General features: G+C 37.9%; 1 protein-coding gene across 2 annotated transcripts in view; it reads right to left on the minus strand.

The window, feature by feature from the left end:
- Positions 1 to 14,115: 14,115 nt before the first annotated feature.
- LOC136866575 (N-acetylgalactosaminyltransferase 6) overlaps positions 14,116 to 19,960 on the minus strand; it is a 377,415-nt gene continuing 371,570 nt past the window's right edge. For both annotated transcript variants that reach the window (XM_067143666.2, XM_067143665.2), the window contains exon 12: positions 14,116 to 14,851. In XM_067143666.2, coding sequence (XP_066999767.1) covers positions 14,681 to 14,851 — 171 coding nt within the window. In that variant the 3' untranslated portion in view covers positions 14,116 to 14,680. The remainder of the gene's footprint in view (positions 14,852 to 19,960) is intronic.

The following is a 19,960-nucleotide window of genomic DNA, read 5'->3' on the forward strand; positions in this document are numbered from 1 at the left end:
AACTTACTGGCCTGTAATTTTCAGCTTTATGTCTATCACCCTTTCCTTTATACACAGGGGCTACTATAGCAACTCTCCATTCATCTGGTATAGCTCCTTCGGCCAAACAATAATCAAATAAGTACTTCAGATATGGTACTATATCCCAACCCATTGTCTTTAGTATATCCCCAGAAATCTGATCAATTCCAGCCGCTTTTCTAGTTTTCAACTTTTGTATCTTATTGTAAATGTCATTGTTATCATATGTAAATTTTATTACTTCTTTGCCCTTAGTCTCTTCCTCTATCTTGACATTATCCTTGTAACCAACAATCTTTACATACTGCTGACTGAATACTTCTGCCTTTTGAAGATCCTCACATACACACTCCCCTTGTTCATTAATTATTCCTGGAATGTCCTTCTTGGAACCTGTTTCTGCCTTAAAATACCTATACATACCCTTCCATTTTTCACTAAAATTTGTATGACTGCCAATAATGCTTGCCATCATGTTATCCTTAGCTGCCTTCTTTGCTAGATTCAATTTTCTAGTAAGTTCCTTCAATTTCTTCCACTTCCACAGCCATTTGTAACTCTATTTCTTTCCAGTCTGCACCTCCTTCTTAGTCTCTTTATTTCTCTGTTATAATAAGGTGGGTCTTTACCATTCCTTACCACCCTTAAAGGTACAAACCTGTTTTCGCATTCCTCAACAATTTCTTTAAACCCATCCCAGAGTCTGTTTACATTTTTATTTACCGTTTTCCATTTTCCGTTTTCATAGTTAAGATGCATTGTTGAAGGAATATTATTACATGACCTTTTAGAACTTAGATATTGCCCGAATTTCTTTGGATTGGAAGTAATACTTCGTTCACAGTTGGAGACATACATTGTATAGCAAGATTTAGATTCAGACTTGCATTCATTTCTTAATTTTGAGAAATTTTGATAATCACTATTGAGACCTCATATTTTGTACCCTGCTTGTGTGCTTTCTTCTTTTCAATAATCAGGGACTTCAGTTTATGATTAAACCACTTTGGGAATTTGGGAGTCTTAAAATTCCATATAGGGATGTACAGTTCCATGCCATAATGTAGTACTGAATAGAAGGTTTCTACTGCTTTATCAATGGATACATTTTGAAACATCACCTTCCAGCTGAACTGTGACAAATAATAATTTAGTCCATTGTTTATTTAATAAATGTTATTGTTATTTTTGTTCCGATTTTTGTTATCATGCTGTGTCACCTATCCAGTCACCTATAGCCCTGCAAATTATAAATTTCATAAGGTCTGTCCCGAAACAGTAAAGTTGGCCCTGCAAATGTTCCACCCTTTGGGACTCTCGCTCCGCCGACTGAGCGACCCCGGAAAAGGGGACGGTATATAAGTGGCTTTAATCCTGTTCACATATTTATTTATTTATTTTAATATAATGAACCACGAAAATCTATGTTCATTAATTAGGTAAGCAGGCTGTTAAATTTTAAGGGCCATTTTCTCATTAAATAAGGGTCAAGAGCACAAATGATTTCACTTTTTATGTAGTTCAACCTCCCACACTTTGAACAAAATCAGTGATCCCTTAGCTGTAACTTTCTCTCTCTTATTTCTCTAAGGTGAAGTGTCTCCAAAAATGAATGGATATGATGACTATGATTAGCAAAGAGTATCCTTCAACCAAACACTGTGAAACACTGAGAAACACTGTCATATGGAAAGAAAGTATGTTAACAAAATAGTTATATCTTACTGCATATAAAATCAAACTGCACAACATATTATACATTCTTTGCTGAACACCACATACCATGTTTTATTATACTGGATTACACACTGTATTTGGAAAGCTTCCATTAGGGAAATAACATATTCATGGATCAGTTGGTAGTGATGGTAAATCCACAACTAGGTTTCTTACAGAGTAGAATATTTAAAAAAATCAGAATACTTCAGTTTCCTCTTCATCATATAATGAATGGACTCTCCCTTTCAGCCCTAGTGTTGCTTCAGAACTACATGATATTCCAACATTGTTTAGTACCAGAAAACAAAATTATTCCCTTCAACTCTGATGTTGCTTTGAACCCACGTCTTAGTAGTTCTTGAATCACCCACTAGATGCCTCATGTCTGCTATTCCATGATAGTATGTGTACTCTTTGGATTCAGCTGCATAACAGAATGGCGGGACCCTGCACTGAATGTTTTTCAGCTTGTGTTATCGTGTGTTTAGTTTGAGTTTTGAAACTGCTATCTACTATAATTATTACAGGATATATTCCAGAAGTGCCTTTGCTGGCAAGATGTAGTGTTTACAGTGCACTATGTCTTCTGGTATAGGCTAGAGCAATTTTGTTACTTACATTGATCTGTCTCAGCTTTATCCTTGGCTTTGACAAAATGAAAGTGACTGAGGTATGAGTGATGCTAGTAATGCCATTCCTTCTGCAGCCAGTCCCTGCTATGAATGGTGTGAAGATATTGCTCATAGGGTTGGTTGGTGCATGCATTTCAGTGGGCTTGGCAGACTGATATGTAATAGCAACTTCTGGCTCGGTGAGGTAAGCAACGGGGAAACTACCTCACTCCTCATTTCCCTAGTACACCTCTTCAGTGATGCCCGGGCCATCTATGACAGCTGATGGCGGAGCTGTTGAGGATCCAACCAGCCTTCGGGCTGAGGACTAAACAAACAAACAAACAAACAAACAAACAAACAAACAAACAAACAAACAAACAAAAAAACAACAATATTCCAGAATTCATATTCTACCTTTAAATTCAGTGAAAAAATCAACAGTGTTTGTGTGCATTGGTTCAAAAATCGTGTTGCTCCTAAGCTACACTGGGGCTGAGTGGTTGTGCTTCCTCTAACCTAAAAGTAATATTCAAAGTTTCAGTGTTCAAATAAAACTCGGTAGATAATGAACTCAATACTTAGGACTGAAAGAGATATAGAGGACCTTCTTGACAAAGTATTGGATGGTAATATTTCTGACCTAGAAGATGATAACTTTTCAGATATAGAAGATCAAACATCTTTATTTACTAGTGGAAGGGATCTGGATACTGAATCTGAAAACGTGGTGAGCTTCTCAAGGCAATATTTGTCCATGAAATAAGTATAGCCTATTATTCAAATGTACATTGTAGATTTAATATCTACATATGCAGCCATTGAGCCACAGGAAACGGATTAATGTTGATCGTCCATATATCGTGAAAGAGTACAATCAATTTATGGGTGGTGTTGACTTGGCAGATATGCTGCTTGAATTGTACAGAACTGATATCCGTTCTCTGAAATGGTACATGAGAATTGTGTTCTGGTGCATTGGAGTTGCCTTAGTCAATGCTTGGCTTCTATACCGAAGACGCCAGAAGCAACAAAATAAGAATTGTGAATATTCACGCTGAAGTTCCAAGTTCAAACAGCATCAGCTTTGACTAGGGCAGGGAAAGCCCAACTGAGTCACCTAAGGAAATTAAAAAGAAGAGACATTTTGCCCCAAGACCTGTTGCAGATGAACGATATGATGAATGTGGGCACTGGCCACAAAATGAGGAAAAGAAAGGTCGCTGCCAATTTTATCCTGCTGGACTCACTCAGTTGCTGTGTACTAAATGTAAAGTGCACCTGTGTTTGACATCTGCACGCAATTGCTTCTATAACTTCCACAATAAGTAATGACATCCATGAAGACAGACTGCCAGTATGAAGGGATCAGCGGTTCAAGTATATGTGACTGTTTCACCACCTTTGGAAGTTATAATTTGTCATATGAGCCTGATTTCATCTTCCCTCTATCAAGAACTCTTTCTACTGATATAAATACTATTTCAAGTGTTGTTCTGTTTTGTCATATGACCAATTGTGCACCATAATTTCATCTACATTTGCACATCTGTCTTGTAAGACTGCAGTATAACAACAATGAGTCACTACTTCTCAGCCACCCTACATATATCACACCATTTATAGTTTTACAACAGAAGACACCAAAAATAAGATAAAATTGAATACAAAACTCAAGAATACAAACCTCCGCTTTACCCTTACACAAAACAAACCAACAACACGCACATTTTCAACTGAGGAAAGGGCACGAAGATCGGAGCGTCTGAAGAAGTACTGGGAGGACCGCAAAGCCCGAACAATCCCTTCAAAGAGACCTGAACGACGGACTGACTAAAGTGATCCTATGTGGTCATAAAAGAAGAAGAAGAAGAAGAAGAAGAATATGTTTGTTAAAATATACAAGCTGAAATAATAGGAATACAAACCCAACTCTGTTGAATTTTTATGTATAAAATATTGACTCCTGACCCCAAATTTCACACATTTACATGTTCACAGCACAGTATTGAAACTCAATAACTCTTAAAATAATTTTTTTTGTTCAAAAGCATAATTCGGGGCTCAAAGGGTTAAGACACAAATCCTGACTGTTTCAAGCCGTTTCCCTTCCTGGTTATTTTTTTTCCAAATCACTCACCTCTTGCCAACATTAACCAAAATCTATTAATTTCTGCCCATATTATGGTAAACATATTTCACTAACATCTCATTTTAGAAGTGTCCATTCTGTTCATTCCTTTTCTGTGTTAGTTATAGTCCATGTTCACTTCTATAAAATGCCTGTCCACACAAACATATTCCTAACATGGATATCCGAGTGTAAGGTCAACCAACTTTTCCTCTACATTAAACCTTAATTGCTTGGGCTTACCAACATCCTAAACAATATAAAGGAATAAAACATTTAGTCTTCTTTTTCAGGTCACATTTATGAGAAATTCAGAAATTATAAAATAAACAAGAATTTCAAAACATATCAATTCACTTACATAATGACAATAAGAGAAGGAATACTTAAAATGACCTTCAAAGAAGAACAAAGACTAAAATTCAGATTAGGAAAAATTATAATCTTGGTAAAAACCAGATTTGTGTTCCATTTCACTAAATGATGAGAGAAGTCACTGACTGGAAAACCAATCTGGCAAATGAAAGGTTTGATTCTGATGTTGAAATCTGCAAACTTCCCCCTCAGAAAAGAACTTCCATCACCACTATCACCATATAAATCACTGGGAATTACACTTCTATATATAAAATTCAGTATATTTATGTAGTGAAATGAAATAGATATGAGCTCCAGAATAAACAGACACTTAGTTAACAGTAACATAAATTATAGTCCTGTTTAATTCTACAACTCTTTATGTTAGGGATAATTGCATTCAGTCCTTCAAGAACAGTATTTTTCAAATACAGTAACTTTCACAATATTAATTTTATTTAGGGATTATCAAAACAAAGAATAGAAGAATTCAAAATTAAAGAGTGTTTGCTATGAAAAGGCGAACGTTGCATAAGTCTATGATATATGGGAAACCTCACCCTACACAAGAATTTAAAACCGTGAGACAACACTCAGTGGACTATGACACAGAAAGTGAAACCATCCATATTGCATTCAAACAATAGACACAACATTCCAAAGGAATTGACAAACATTGTCAATTTGATATATATATATACATCCCTCACAGAAGTTACCCACAGACCAAAAGACGAGACCAGGAAATGGTCTGAGGAACGTAAGATTGAATTTAGCCGGAAAATGAAGGACTACTGGGCCATCAGGAAAGCTCGAGGTACCAACAAGAAAACAGCTGCCAAACCAGCCGCTAAGAACACCAATTGTGGCAAACAACGATGATGACTTCAAGAAACAGCTAAAACACAAGCACCGTGGTCCATAGATGGCCCTAACGAATTAAAAAAAATATTACATAGCAACACTTTCACAATTTAGAGGTCTAAAAGAGGAAGTATACTTAATAACTACTAACATTCTGTGATGGAAAAATAAATAAAAGTCTACTGAATGTCAAAAAAGTCACCTAAGACGGTTTCTTAAAATACGTATTGACGATTTCAAGACAGAAAGTGCAATATCAATAACCAAAGATTTTGACAGGTGGAATAGAATTTTCGAGGTATCGTGCCCCTACTCCCAATTAGCAAGCCTATGACTTCAAGCCTTTTCCTGTTGTATCCTTCCTTGTAGAACGGAACTGTGAGCTCATATATCTCCTCAGGTTGACTCGCCAAGGATTTCAAGCGGATGGTTTAATCTATTATATATCCTACATTGTTGTCTTTGAAGGCGATTGTATCAATCCTTCAAGTGCTTCCATTCTCCACCAAACCATGGATCTTCATGGACAGAGAATCTGCTTCGTCTGATGACCTGGGCAATGGTGGTTCTTATTTGATGATGCCTAGTGATCGACAGAGTTCTGCCGTGCTAGCAAGAACCAAGGACATGTGCAAGTGTTTCAATCTTGTTGAGGCATCGCCTACAACGGTTACTATCCATTGACCTAGCGGGCACAGCACGAACTGCTGCTACATTCCCCGTCATCTTCAGGCCGTCTCTCTAATCGCTGTGTGATAATCCTTCGTGGTGGCTGACGCATTTATTGGAAGCTGGATGTTCTTTGAAAAGGATAACTCCTTTACCTTTGTGAGGGAGATCGCACCACTTCTTAAATTCCAGGTCTCATAATATCTCCCTGATCTTCCGAAAGTTTAGAAAACCATCTTTAGGATTCACCTGGTTATCATCAGGTAATATGAAGGTCGATCAAATATAAACGGGATATTTGTTACTAACATCATCTGTGGTAGGACTGGCCCCGTGCTCTGCTATGCTTAGGCAGGACCGTTAGGAGTGGGGAAAGCGTGCTGTTAGATATTTAACGCCATATCATCAGTAACGCTCACGATGTCAGAGCAACAGGTGCACACCTCCACTGCGCAACGCATAATTATGAAATTTCTTGCTCATGAAGGAGTTACAGCGGCGGAAATTTGCCAGAGATTGACTGCACAGTTCAGTCATCAAACATTGTCAAGGACGCGTGTGTTCGCCTGGCATAAAAAGTTCAAGGAAGGATGAGAATGTGTGGAAAATCAGCAACACGATCACCGTCCTCAGACCAGCACTACAGAAGAAAACATTCATACGGTTGAAGACATTACCGACGACGATCGACAGTATCAGAAGTTGCAGAACAAGTCAGAATCAGTTATGGGAGCTGTCAAGCAATCATCACAATTCGATAATGTGCGGCCCCATACCATGATTTCTTTTCGAACTAATAATAGAAACCTTGAATTATTACATAACTCCAACTCCATAAATAGAACAAGCGTCTTTTCTAAATCAGGCGTATATCGTTTTAAGTGCCACAACTGTAATTCTTTTTACATAGGTCAAACTGGTCGTAACTTCAAAATTAGGTATCTTGAACACGTTAATGCAATAAAGCACAACAGATTTTCGGCAGTGGGACAACACATACGACACAAAACATGTTTTCACTACAATAAACCAGGATATTGAAATTCTCAGCACTCTAAATAAAGGCCCTCTCCTAGACATCACCGAAAACTGTTTTATACACCTTGACCAGTTTTTCAATCCAAATCTTAATCTGAATGATATTTCTCAGAAGCCCAATGCCCTTTTCGATTTTCTCATCTCCATTTTAAATAACCTGAAGTCAACAAGTAAGAGATCAATCTTTCACAATTTACACAATACCCTCTCATGCCACTTCCCCCTTCCGCAACACCCCCCTTGATTCTCCTTAGTTCCCCCCCCCCTTTTCTTCCTTTTCCCTCCCACCCTCTAAGCCCTAGGGGCTCTGAACTTCGGAGCGTGGGTTGGCAACCACGGGGCCCTTAGCTGAATCCTGGCATTGCTTCCACTTACTTGTGCCAGGCTCCTCACTTTCATCTATCCTGTCTGACCTCCCTTGGTCAACTCTTGTTCTTTTCCAACCCCGATGCTATTAGGTTTCCGAGGGCTAGGGAGTCTTTCATTTTCACGCCCTTCGTGGCCCTTTCCTTTGGCCGATATCTTCATTTTTCGAAATATCGGATCCCTTCCATTTTTCCTTTCCTCCCACTCTCTAACCCCCCAGGGGCTCTGAACTTCGGAGCGTGGGTTGGCGACCACGGGGCCCTTCACTGAGTCCTGGCATTGCTTCCACTTACTTGTGCCAGGCTCCTCACTTTCATCTATCATGTCCGACCTCTCTTGGTCAACTCTTGTTCTTTTTCAACCCCGACGCTATTAGGTTTGCGAGGGCTAGGGAGTCTTTCATTTTCACGCCCTTCGTGGCCCTTATCTTCCTTTTACCGATATCTTCATTTTTCGAAGTGTCAGACCTCTTCCTCTCTTTTTTCCTCGGTTTAGTGTTATATAGAAGATATTTACCCATTTGTACTTCCTCTAATAGCAATAATCACCACCACCACCACCACCACCCTCTAATAAACGTTCCTCAACCTTTTCTCTATTTATCATCTCCCATTCATCTATCAATTACTACGGCAAGTTGTTTCGAGCTGAACCTCACATTGCAATTTTCTTTTATTATTTCTTCCTATTTTTAATATATTTTTATTTGACTTTATTCTTTTTAATGTTTTAAATTATTTTCAAACTTATATATCTACTTTGAATTTTACGAAATTTAAATCCTACACTGTTTTCCTAAGACTTCAATTACGTCACCTTTTACTCTTTGGCCTGAGAAACAAATGCCTACAAGACCTGCCTAACAACGACTCTACATAAGTGCATACTTGACCTGCTTGTGAACTTCAACTATATTTGTTTTCGGCGCAAGACAATGATGTTCTGTTTACTCTCTTGACTGCGATCATTGTGTTTTGGACATTAACTGAATTGCTACGATATGAATCAATGTTAATTTTTTGCCTGTGTTCAATGTATTAGTTGTTTTAAGATCTTTATATCTTGCCCTACTTTACTATTTGGCTGATGATGACACTTGTAATGTGTCGAAACCGGTCCCAATAAACAAGTTGTGACTTCTTTTTAGTTCAACTTACAACGGAGTATTGAAAGGTGGATCCTTCTAATATTGTACATCTTCTTATTTCTTCTAGGTTTCTCGTACCGAGGATGTAGGAATTCCGATGCATAAAGTTGTAATTGACAAAAAGGACTCAAAAGGCCGTACAGTGTTCCTAGTATAGTACATGCATCATTTTATACTTCTTATGGCCAATTTTAACATTTATGTCTTTGAATATTGGTCATCTTGTAATTTGTCTTCATCACCTGAAGATGTCCCTAACTAGGGAACGAAACATGTTCTGAAATGTTAGAGATTTTAAATATACTAATTTTTAATATCAAACACTTTGTACCAGTCCTGCTGCTAGTTTTGACCACTAATGTGTGTTTATTTACCGAGGTCCTGAAGACTTTGCGATTTTACGTTATGTCTTCAATCAGTTTGAAAAAAAACTAGAAATGGAATTCTGAACAGTTTTTTTTTTCAATATATATACATCATTACTAGGGTAGTAAAATAATTAATGATGACAGAAGTACTGTAAGGAGGACGTAAAATGCAGACTAGCACAAGCAAGGTCTTTCGTAAGAAAATAAATTTGCTCACTTCAAACATTGCTATAGAAATTACAAATATGTTTTTTAACATTTCTGTATAGAGCATGGCATTGTATAAGGTGAAACATGGGGTAACTAGCTCAGAAAGAAAGAGAATGGAAGCTTTTGAAACGTGGTGTTACAGAAGAATGCTGAAAGCAACATGACAGATCGAATTGCATATGAATACATACAGAATCGAACTGGAGAGAAATCGATTTGACTGATTGTGATGAGAAGAGGAGATAGAATGATACGACACATCTTAAGACACCCACGATGCGTGCAGTTGGTTTTTGAGGGAAGTGAAGGTGGTAAGAACAGTGGGGTAGACCAAGGTATGAATATGACAAGCAGATCAGGACAGATGTAGGATGTAAAAATGAAAAGATTAGCACGAGATAGGGTGGCACAGAGATCTACGTCAAACCAGCCTATGGACCAATGACTCAAACAACAATATAGACATACTTTGGTACAAACGTTTTACAATTCAGTACCAAAGTGCACACTTTTCAGCACAATGTTGTAGTCCAGAAAAGTTCGTATAATCACTTCGAGTAACCACTATACTGAGTCTTTATTTTAATGTTGTGCGAACTAGGCATGATACTAGTCTTAATATGGTCACGTCACAACATGCAGCCACAGGTCCCCAGCTGAGTGGAGTGGTCTATGCAAAGCTTGACATCTTGTTGACTTCAGTAAGAAATATCATTGCCATCGAACTATAGGTCATTCCACGTTAAGAAAACTGACAGTATTGGGACAACAGGGTTGCCATATCAAACAGCTCTGCTCAACAGCATCACGGGAGAACAGTGGCACGTAGATTTGTGAAATTCAGTACTTAAGTTCAAAATTAAATGGGAAAGAAAATAAACTCCAGATTAAGCAGTTGAGTTCTGTTTCTTCCTCAGCTGCATTCATAAAGTAAATAAATCACTGTGTTAATGTTAAACAAAGAAATCGCAAACATAGGCTAATTAATCACATAACACTCACTCAACACAAGATAATTACGCACTGATATAAGACTAAATAATAAACGCAACACTGTAACAAGACTTCTCTACAACAGTAATAGGCTGCCAGGATTCACAGAGCAACGGATTATGCGTCACATGTACCAGAGCGACACAGCAGGGAAATGAAGGAAGGCAACAAAGTGATGGCTGTTCCTGCCATTGTGCTCCCTCCCTGCAAATGTATTTATGAAATAGGAGTCCGCCTCTGTAGCGTAACGGTTAGTGTTATTAGCTGCTGTCCTCAGGGGCCCGGGTTCATTTCCTGGTACTGTCAGGAATGTAAGAACGGCAGGAGGGCTGGTATGTGGTTGAAATGGTACATGCAGCTCACCTCCATTGGGGGTGTGCCTGAAAAGAACTGCACCACCTTGGTATGAGCACACGAGTTTACTTTAGTCCGGCTGCATGGCTAAAAGGTTAGCATGCTGATCTTTGGTCACAGGGGTCCCTGGTTCGATTCCCGGCACGGTCAGGAATTTTAACCATCATTGGTTAATTTCGCTGGCACGGGGGGCTGGGTGTATGTCGCCTTCATCATCATTTCATCCTCATCACAATGCGCAGGTCTCCTATGGGCATCAATACAAAAGAACTGCACCTGGTAAGCGGAACATGTCCTCGGACAGTCCGGAACAAAAAAAAAACCATATGCCATTTCAATGTAGAATGATCTTTAGTGTTAAAACATATTATTTTGGCAGTGCAGTTTCTGTATGGATGTCCTTTAGCTTACAACAACAGGTTTCTACTGTGGAGTGGTATGCAAACTATGTCAAGGAATGCCTACTTCAATTTAATTGCTGATTTTCTGGCATCCATCTTTCAAATAGGAATATGGTATGTAATATAGTGACTATATTTTCACATGAAACTACAAATGCTCACAATTAGACCATTCTTTCAAGAGCCGACTGATGAAGAAAGGCAGGATGTTCAGTTCATGCAAGATAAAGCAACAGCACACTGCTAATCAGTCTATGGGAGCAGTAAGGGACGTTTCTGAGGGTCGTGTAGTTAACTGGCCTGCTCCCTGGAATTATCACCTATGGAGGATGTTGAAAATGAAAGTGTACCCCAACACAGAAGAGAAGAACAGTGAGCAAGTTATAAGGAATATCTCATGGCTAAGACATACACAGAGTAGTGTGAAGTCCAATATTTTAAGGGGCAACCCTATACAGTATTTAAGGAAAGTGCCCCTTGTATTTTTTTGGACACAAATTTTCCCTCATTTTCGTTCATTATCGTTTTTATGTCCCACTAACTATTTTTTCGGTTTTTGGAGATGCCTAGGTGCCAGAATTCTGTCCCACAGGAGTTCTTTTACATGTCAGTAAATCTACCAACACGAGGCTTACGTATTTGAGCACTTTCAAACACCACAGGATCGAACCTACTAAGTTGGGCTTAGAAGGCCAACGCTCTACCGTCCAAGCTACTCAGCCCGGTTTTGACGCTAAATAAAATATCTAATTTTACCTCAAATACTATAAGAAACCAGAACAAGAAATATGTCCTTATTTGCATGCTTTAACATTAGACGAGAAAGAATTATTGTGACTGTAATAACATGGAAGTCTCTCATCTCCGTACAGGCCATGAAGGCCCTTGGAGGGGTGGAAGGTAAAGGCTTCCACTATCCGTAACCTCAGAACTTGGTAGGGTAGAGTGGTTAGCTCTACGCTGGTCACCTTTGCCCCCAGAAATTAACCTGGTACTCATTTCTGGTGTAAGCTGAGTGAGCCTCAGGGCCCTGTGCACCTCCAGAAGCTGTAATAACATGCACTGTTGCAACTTTGCAAGGTGAGATGTCAGGACTGGTCAACACGTAACCTTGAACACTTCAATTACCATTACATTTTTACAACAATGAAAATATGGTAATTATTTGAAATGTTTAAACAAGATTTTTACACATCTGCAATCTCCGCGTTTACACAAAGCTCATCATTAAAAAATATCATTCAATTTCATGATATAAAATGCAAATTAATGTATCTATTTTGGTTTGTTTAAACAATTATTTTTTTCCATTATTCATATCTTGAAAAACCAATAAAAGCTTGTATCCTTATTTAGATAATTATAATGAATCTGATTCTGAATGTTTACAACAATGATTGAAAATCCAAATGAATGTTCAAAATGAGTTAATTACATTTTCTGAATGAAGTAATATTTGTTTTGTAATTTGGATATCTTATATGTTAAAGGTGTATTTTGATCTGAGAAATCTGAAAACTTTGATAAGCAAACCTGTTTAGGAGATGCCAAATATGTTCAAGAACTGAGTACCTCCTTCATGGATAACTTTGTGGGCCTTTTGTTTCACCTAAAGTAACTTTCCTTGACTTATTTGAAAATGAGTAGAACGCAGATGTGGTGTGCAATTTATCAGCCATCAGCTACTTTACATGTTATGATTCTCATATTTTGGTCCATATTGAAATGTACAATAAAGTCAAATAAATATGAAAGTTTATTTGTTCCACCTTTTCAATACATAAAAAGAATTTTAAAATATAATTAAAACTGTAGGGACATGTTTCGCTCTTTAATTAAGAGCATCATCAGCATATATCTCAAACTGAAAGTTAAATAATCAGGTACCTAATTGTAATTAAATTAAATTAAATATAAATGTGAAGATGATGTTACAAATGGTGAGCAAAATGGTTGACAATAGTTTAAAGATTAAAATATGGATAGTCGTAAAATTTATACACCCTCCTGAAAGTCCTTGTTTAAATATAGCAAATAAGTGTCCTGTGGAGGTTGAGGGTGTAATGGAAAACTAATATATCCTAAACAGATTGATTAACATATTAATGAATAAAACATAGCTGACAATTCCAAATGGTGCATTAATACATTGCTCACTTCAAGTGAGGTCTAAGGTAAATTGCTAAGCTGAAACAAGAAGAGTTGAAGAGAAAATGTTGTTTGTAATTCTTCATTAAGCCAACCTATTTCAACATTACTAAAAAGGTAAACGATCTACACACTTCATTTTCTCTTTACACTCTCCTTTCTTTAAAATCCTTTCTTTAACACACAATTCTCCTTTTGTTTCAGATTTCAATTGTAATTTCTCTTTCAATTCTACACAGGTTACTCCTTCCAACTACCATTTGATAAGCCACTTACCATCAAGCACCCTACTTCTCTCGGACTTCTGGAGGACTACAATTTTATTTCTTCACATAATATTATAAACCTCACTTAAAATGGACCACAGAAGCGTCTCTATGCTATACATTTTAAGAATTAGATCTGAACTCCACTCTGATTTATTTCCAACGTTCGAAATATTTAACACTGATAAATTTTCTCTACCACTCTTAATTAAAGAACGAAACATGTCCCTACAGTTTTAATTATTTTTTAAAATTCTTTTTATGTATTGAAAAGGTGGAACAAATAAACTTTCATATTTATTTGACTTTACAGCAGCTACTTGCCGTGGCTTCAGCCAGGCTGCTGTACATTTTATAAAACAAAGACCCTGTGTTCCCCATACATGGTTAACAGTGAAAGTGATTATGCATCGCATGCATGAGTAAATACAGGATATTCAAATCTACAAGTCTATAATTAAATTTCATTTTTACTTCAACCAAATATTTACATGAAGGTTCATTACATTGCACTTTACATCAAATTCAATGTTACATTGACTCATCATGGTTTCCATTTGCATGGAACCTTACATTTCTTCAAACCAATAATTCTAAAACATATGAACAATGTCAACAAAATCAGTAACAGGTAAAATACAAAATTCACATGATCAATTACTTTGTACCTTAAGGTGAGGAATACAAAAGGTAAATGGGAGTACAAGAATTAATGTACACTACAATGAGGATAATCTCAAACTGAGGTTGTCTAAATACAGTTTCAATATTAAGGCAAGAAATTGTCAGTTTTCAACTAGTACTTCAGACAATACTGATCCCAAAAATATAAAAAGGAGATATAGCTTCACTACATATTATCAAATACTTCACTTCCATTTGAATACGAAGAGCCAGTCACACAATATGTACATAGGTTAAAAATTGCAATGCAAAAATGCATAAGATCACAATGTTTACTTCTATTACACTGAACCACAGCCTAATATGTTCACACACACACATTCATACCTCTAACTATGCTGGCCCTATATTACTCCAGTTTGCCAGAGCCTTCATATCAACATGTTCGAACCTCCATTTCTGAGTGACGGATTTAGGATCACATGCTGTAACATACAGTTTTTTACTACCTGGGTCGCAATCCAGGCAACGAGGATTACCACCATGCACAAGCCACTGATTTTCCTGAAATATAAAATATGAATATTTTAATATACGAGTCAAAATTCAACAATAAATAATCAGAAAATAAGGAGGGTTAGGGTGACAAATCACTGGCATACAGGTATGTACAGTTCATTTTATACAAAATTGTAGTTTGAGAGAAAAACATATTTATTTGATATTTGAGTGGAAGACTAAGTTTCAGGAGTTAAATCTCAAGATAAGCGAACGCAAAACAGTAGTGATAGCAATAAACAGAGGGACGGCCAACTAACATCATGCTAGGAAACCATCCACTAGAAAGTGCGGAAAACTTTACATATCTCGGCAGTGTAATATCTCGAGATACACTAGCAACAAAGGAGGTGGCAAATAGAGTGCAGAAGAGCTCTCAGTTTTACCAGCAAGTAAGAACACTCCTCTAGGATCCCAAAGTACCAACAAAATCAAAGCTGGTGATGTTCAATCAGTACTTCAGACCAGTCTTAACCTATGGCATGAAACCTGCCCCCTTACTAAGAAAGACTCATCAAGGTTGCAGGCATATGAGATGAAGTTCCTTCAGCCCACAATTCAGAAAACCAAACTGGACAAGTTAAGGAATGGTGTGGTTATGAAGGAAACTGGGATTGAGACATCATTGTTAGATCAGGTCAGCATCTTCAGATTGAAGTGGTTTGGGCATGTATAGTAAAACCTCGTTAATACGAAGTCGTTGGCATGTGAAAATCGGACTTTGAATTACGTGATTTCGAATTAACCACCAACTCGTAATTCAGAAATGCCAACCCTTGTCACATCACAAAATATTCTAAGACCCATTACTGCATCCAATTAACCTTTTCACATTTTAAATCTTTCAAATGCAATGGCAAAAAACTATTTCCAAAATATATCCAACAGGGTACATTTATAGTATTCAAATAATGAACTTGGATAAGTCACTGACAAACGTAACCTCACACAACGAAAGGGGAAAAAAAAACACCATTCAGTGACAAGGAGAAATCTATGTTGGCTCCCCTGTGCGAGTCCTTTATTCATTGAATTACTGTATAGTATGCATTTTAGATATCCTGTACTTGCACAGAAAGTAACCGATGCCCTTAAAACATTGTGGCTTATCGAACTTTCCTATGACAATGGAAGAAAGTCTCACTTCCATCTGCATTACAACACAGTACAGTGACTCTATCCTTGTACGATTTCCTGCCACGGCATGTCTTTCATAATTAAGAAATGCCAACCCTTGCGGTGTCACAAAGTATTCTAAGACCCATTAATGCATGCCATCACCTTAATTCACAGTTTAAACCTTTCAAATGCCATGGAAAAAACTATTTCCGAAATGTATCCAACAAGTTGCATTTATATTATTCAAATAATGCGCTTGAATAAATCACTGGCAAACATAATCTCACGCAATGAAAGAAAAAAACACATGATTCAAAGATGAGGACAAATTATGCTGGCTCCCCTGAGCAAATGCTTTCTTTTTGGGATTACTGTACTATTTGCATTTTTTAGATGCCTTGTACTTGCACGGAAAGTGCCCGACGCCCTTAAAACATCGTGGCTTATCAAACTTTCCTATGATGAGGGGAAGAAGTCTCTCACTTCCATGTGCATTGCAACACAGTACAATGACACCCTACCCTTGTACAATTTTCCGTTTAGCACTTCTCTCCTTCAAAACCATACGTTCGTTTGGGCTTTGCATCAAAAAAACAACGCAGTTTCATTGGCATTGACAATATTGTTCGGTGTATACGAATTGATTATATGCGCCATGCTTTTTCGCCACCCGTCGGCATCCGCAGTGTTCGCGGATTCTGCTTCTCCACATAGTGCCTGCTACATGATATTGTGGTGTTCCTTAAAATGCTGAATACACAAAAATTATGATTTTACTCAAACTTAGCAAATATGAAACACACTGTAGACACACCGAAGTGAGTGAAAGTATGGAAAACTACCCCAGCATGTTCCAGAAGACTTGTTCTATCATGAAGCGGATAAATTTTTAATTTACCCTGTAAAATACTCTTTTTTTTTTTAATGTAAAGACAGTTTTGAATCAAAAGTCTAATTTTCAGTAATGGGACTGACATTGTTCTTCGAATTACGAATTATCTATATTTCAAATTTAAAAATTTAAATATCATGCAAAACCATACCTCATGTTTCCGGGAAGGAGAGCTTCTTCAAATTACGTGGGATTTTGAATTAACCGATTTCGTATTATCGAGGTTCTACTGTCTTGAGGATGGAAAGCATATGTTAACTTGGAGAGACATGTAGCAGGAAAATGGATGGTGGGAAGACCAAGAACCCACTGGATGGACTTCGTAAAGATGGATATTGCAGATCGGGGAAGGACACTGGAGGACATCATTAACAACAGAATGTATCTCAATAAGAGAGAATGGAAGAGGCACGCCAAGAGTACCTGGGAAACTAGAACTGTAAAATGATGATATTCATGCACCTGTGAAAACCACTGTGTGATGATGTCAGAAATACTGACCATCAGTATATACATCATTAAGAATGAAACTTCTCTGAGGTAACTAGTACAACATTGAACCTTACATGACAAAACCTTACCAGCCTAAGTTCTAAGCTGAAATATTTGAGAGAGCGGTTTACACAGGCGCAATGATGACATATCCTTTTCCCCTCAAGATATATTCTTAGCTGGCATATTGTAATAGGGTGCCTGAGACCAACCCCTGCCAATAAAATTTCGCATCTATTCATGATTGCATGTAAACCTCTACTTTCGAGGCTAGGATGACAAAGAGCTTTCTACGAATAACATCATCAATTCAGTCATCAACAGGAGCTTGCCAAATAAATCTTTTCCTTTCATAGTGGTTTAACATTGCCCTAACACAGGAAAGGATTTCAGCGATGTAAGAATACAACATGGATAAGATTGGGAAGGAACCGGCTATGCCCTTAATTAAAATACCGCCTGGTATGAAAATGGGGAAACAATAGCAAAACACTCTTCAGAGCTGCCAACGGTGAGAACTCTCTTGAATCTCTTGAACTGCACAGCCTATTTACCAACTGATGAGCCCAACTTAGCACACTGGGGCGAAACGCTGGCAACCAGGAATGAGTCAGCTGGAAAATTTATAATGTCCAATAACAGACCATTTATATTGATATTACTGCACAGCCAACTCACTCCGCCCAAGTAAACTTGTGGCGCACTTTGGTACACAAAGGTCCATGAAGGAATATCAAAGAGGAACCTGCTCCATATACAATATGGACGGTGTCGAACTGGTGTGTCTCGACGTAAAACCATCAAAATGTGGTGCGGAAACCTGCAGGATCCAGAACACCGTTCGGTTTGCAGAGAGCTAGATGACATCTGTAAACTTGATAACCTGTTTGAAGGAACTGACAAGGTTATCTGGACTCCTGAATTCTGAGCTTAATCTGTCCATGTATTTTATTTACCTTTATTATCGCAACTAGTTAATTTCTTAATGTAGTGTATATTTATAACTTAGGAATTACACTTTCTAGACATATAAAATAAATAAATGAAAATAAACTACATGAACATCCATTTTTAACACAAAGAAAAGAGGAGAGAAGGCACCAGTAGTGTAAGAATAAGATGTTGCATGTGAGCCCACCATTGCATCATCTGGGACGTGCTTGAGACACTGAGAGAAGCCTTCAACTTCAGTCTGTGACTTTTTGATGAGGAGATGTGGATACTCTTTTCGGCAGCCCGTTTACCAGCTCAAGGAGTTGTTGTAGAGGGACGGGAAGTGTCAGAACAAGCTTGGATCGGGAATCTCAGAGCTGATCACTTAATCAGTGGAACAGGCTTGATGTGGTCCTGCAGCCGTGATGGAGTGTGCAAGAGACAGAAACCTTCCTTTCTGCCATTCTATTGTAAACATGAATCATGTACTGTAGCCAACTTATTCAAGAAATTAATCATTTACAAGTCATTAAAAAAAGGGGAAAAAAATCAATGTAGGAGGAACACTAGAAGAAGGACAAGCAGATGTGGATCCTCGAATTTGAAAGGACAAGAACAATCTCTACACCTTCACACACTGCTGTCATCAGTCATTACACATTTTCTACATTCATTTGTTCTCAGCCTCCAATAGGCTCCTTTCTGCTTCCCAGGACCATCAGGAAGGCGGGCACCAGTGATGCAAAGAGTACAAGGAAAAATAACTGGGCTGAATTACAGTTACCTGAGAAATATTTTGCTCAGTTACAATTACAAATTACTTTCTTCAACAAGTAATCAATAAAATTACTACAGTAAAACCTCATTAATTTGAAGTTGTTGGGATGCAAAATCTGACTTTGAATTATGAGGAGTGATCAAATATAAATAGGATTTTATTTTTTATTTAAATTCACTTATTGAAAAACACAAGGTAATTACAATTGATTTTTTCACATACTTCCCTGCTTTGGAAATGCATTTGTCCCAGCGTATGGGCAGCTTTTCGATGCCCTCATCATAAAAAGAACAGGGTATTGTCACCAGCCAATTGCGCACAAAGTTTTCCACACTCTCATCCTCCTCAAATCGTTGCCCTCCTAGAGCTTCTTTAAGCAGTCCGAACAGGCAGAAATCGCAGAGCGATAAGTCCGTACTGTAAGGAGGATGATCAAGTGTAGTCCAGTGCATTTCCTATAACTTGGAGACAGTTAGAGCTGCAGTATTGGGCCGCACATTGTCGTGGAGGAGGATGACCTGTCGAATCGGTTGGTCTCGTCTTTTGAGGCGATATGCAACCCTCGCCTTGTTCAACAGCTCGCAGTAGTAAGCAGCACTGATTTTGCGTCGCTCATGCAAAAAATCAATCTATTTGTCTTGTGATAGTCTGGTTACGGATATGGATAAAGTCGTGAAATTCCTAACTAATGAAAACAAATTTAAAATTCGTCAGAAAGTGGACAGCGCCCGCATCTTGAAGCGTGCAGAGGTCGCATTTGTTGAACTCGCACCTTCGAGTTTCGACTCGATCACTCAAGTTGGCTGAAGTTTTGTTCGATTCGAAATGGCGGCCAAAGTCATTCCTGTAAGTCGCACATGGTCAAGTGTAACCTCCAATTCATTGTTTAATAACCCACTGC

Source organism: Anabrus simplex, chromosome 3, assembly GCF_040414725.1.
Source record: "Anabrus simplex isolate iqAnaSimp1 chromosome 3, ASM4041472v1, whole genome shotgun sequence".
Taxonomy (NCBI): Eukaryota; Metazoa; Arthropoda; class Insecta; order Orthoptera; family Tettigoniidae; genus Anabrus; species Anabrus simplex.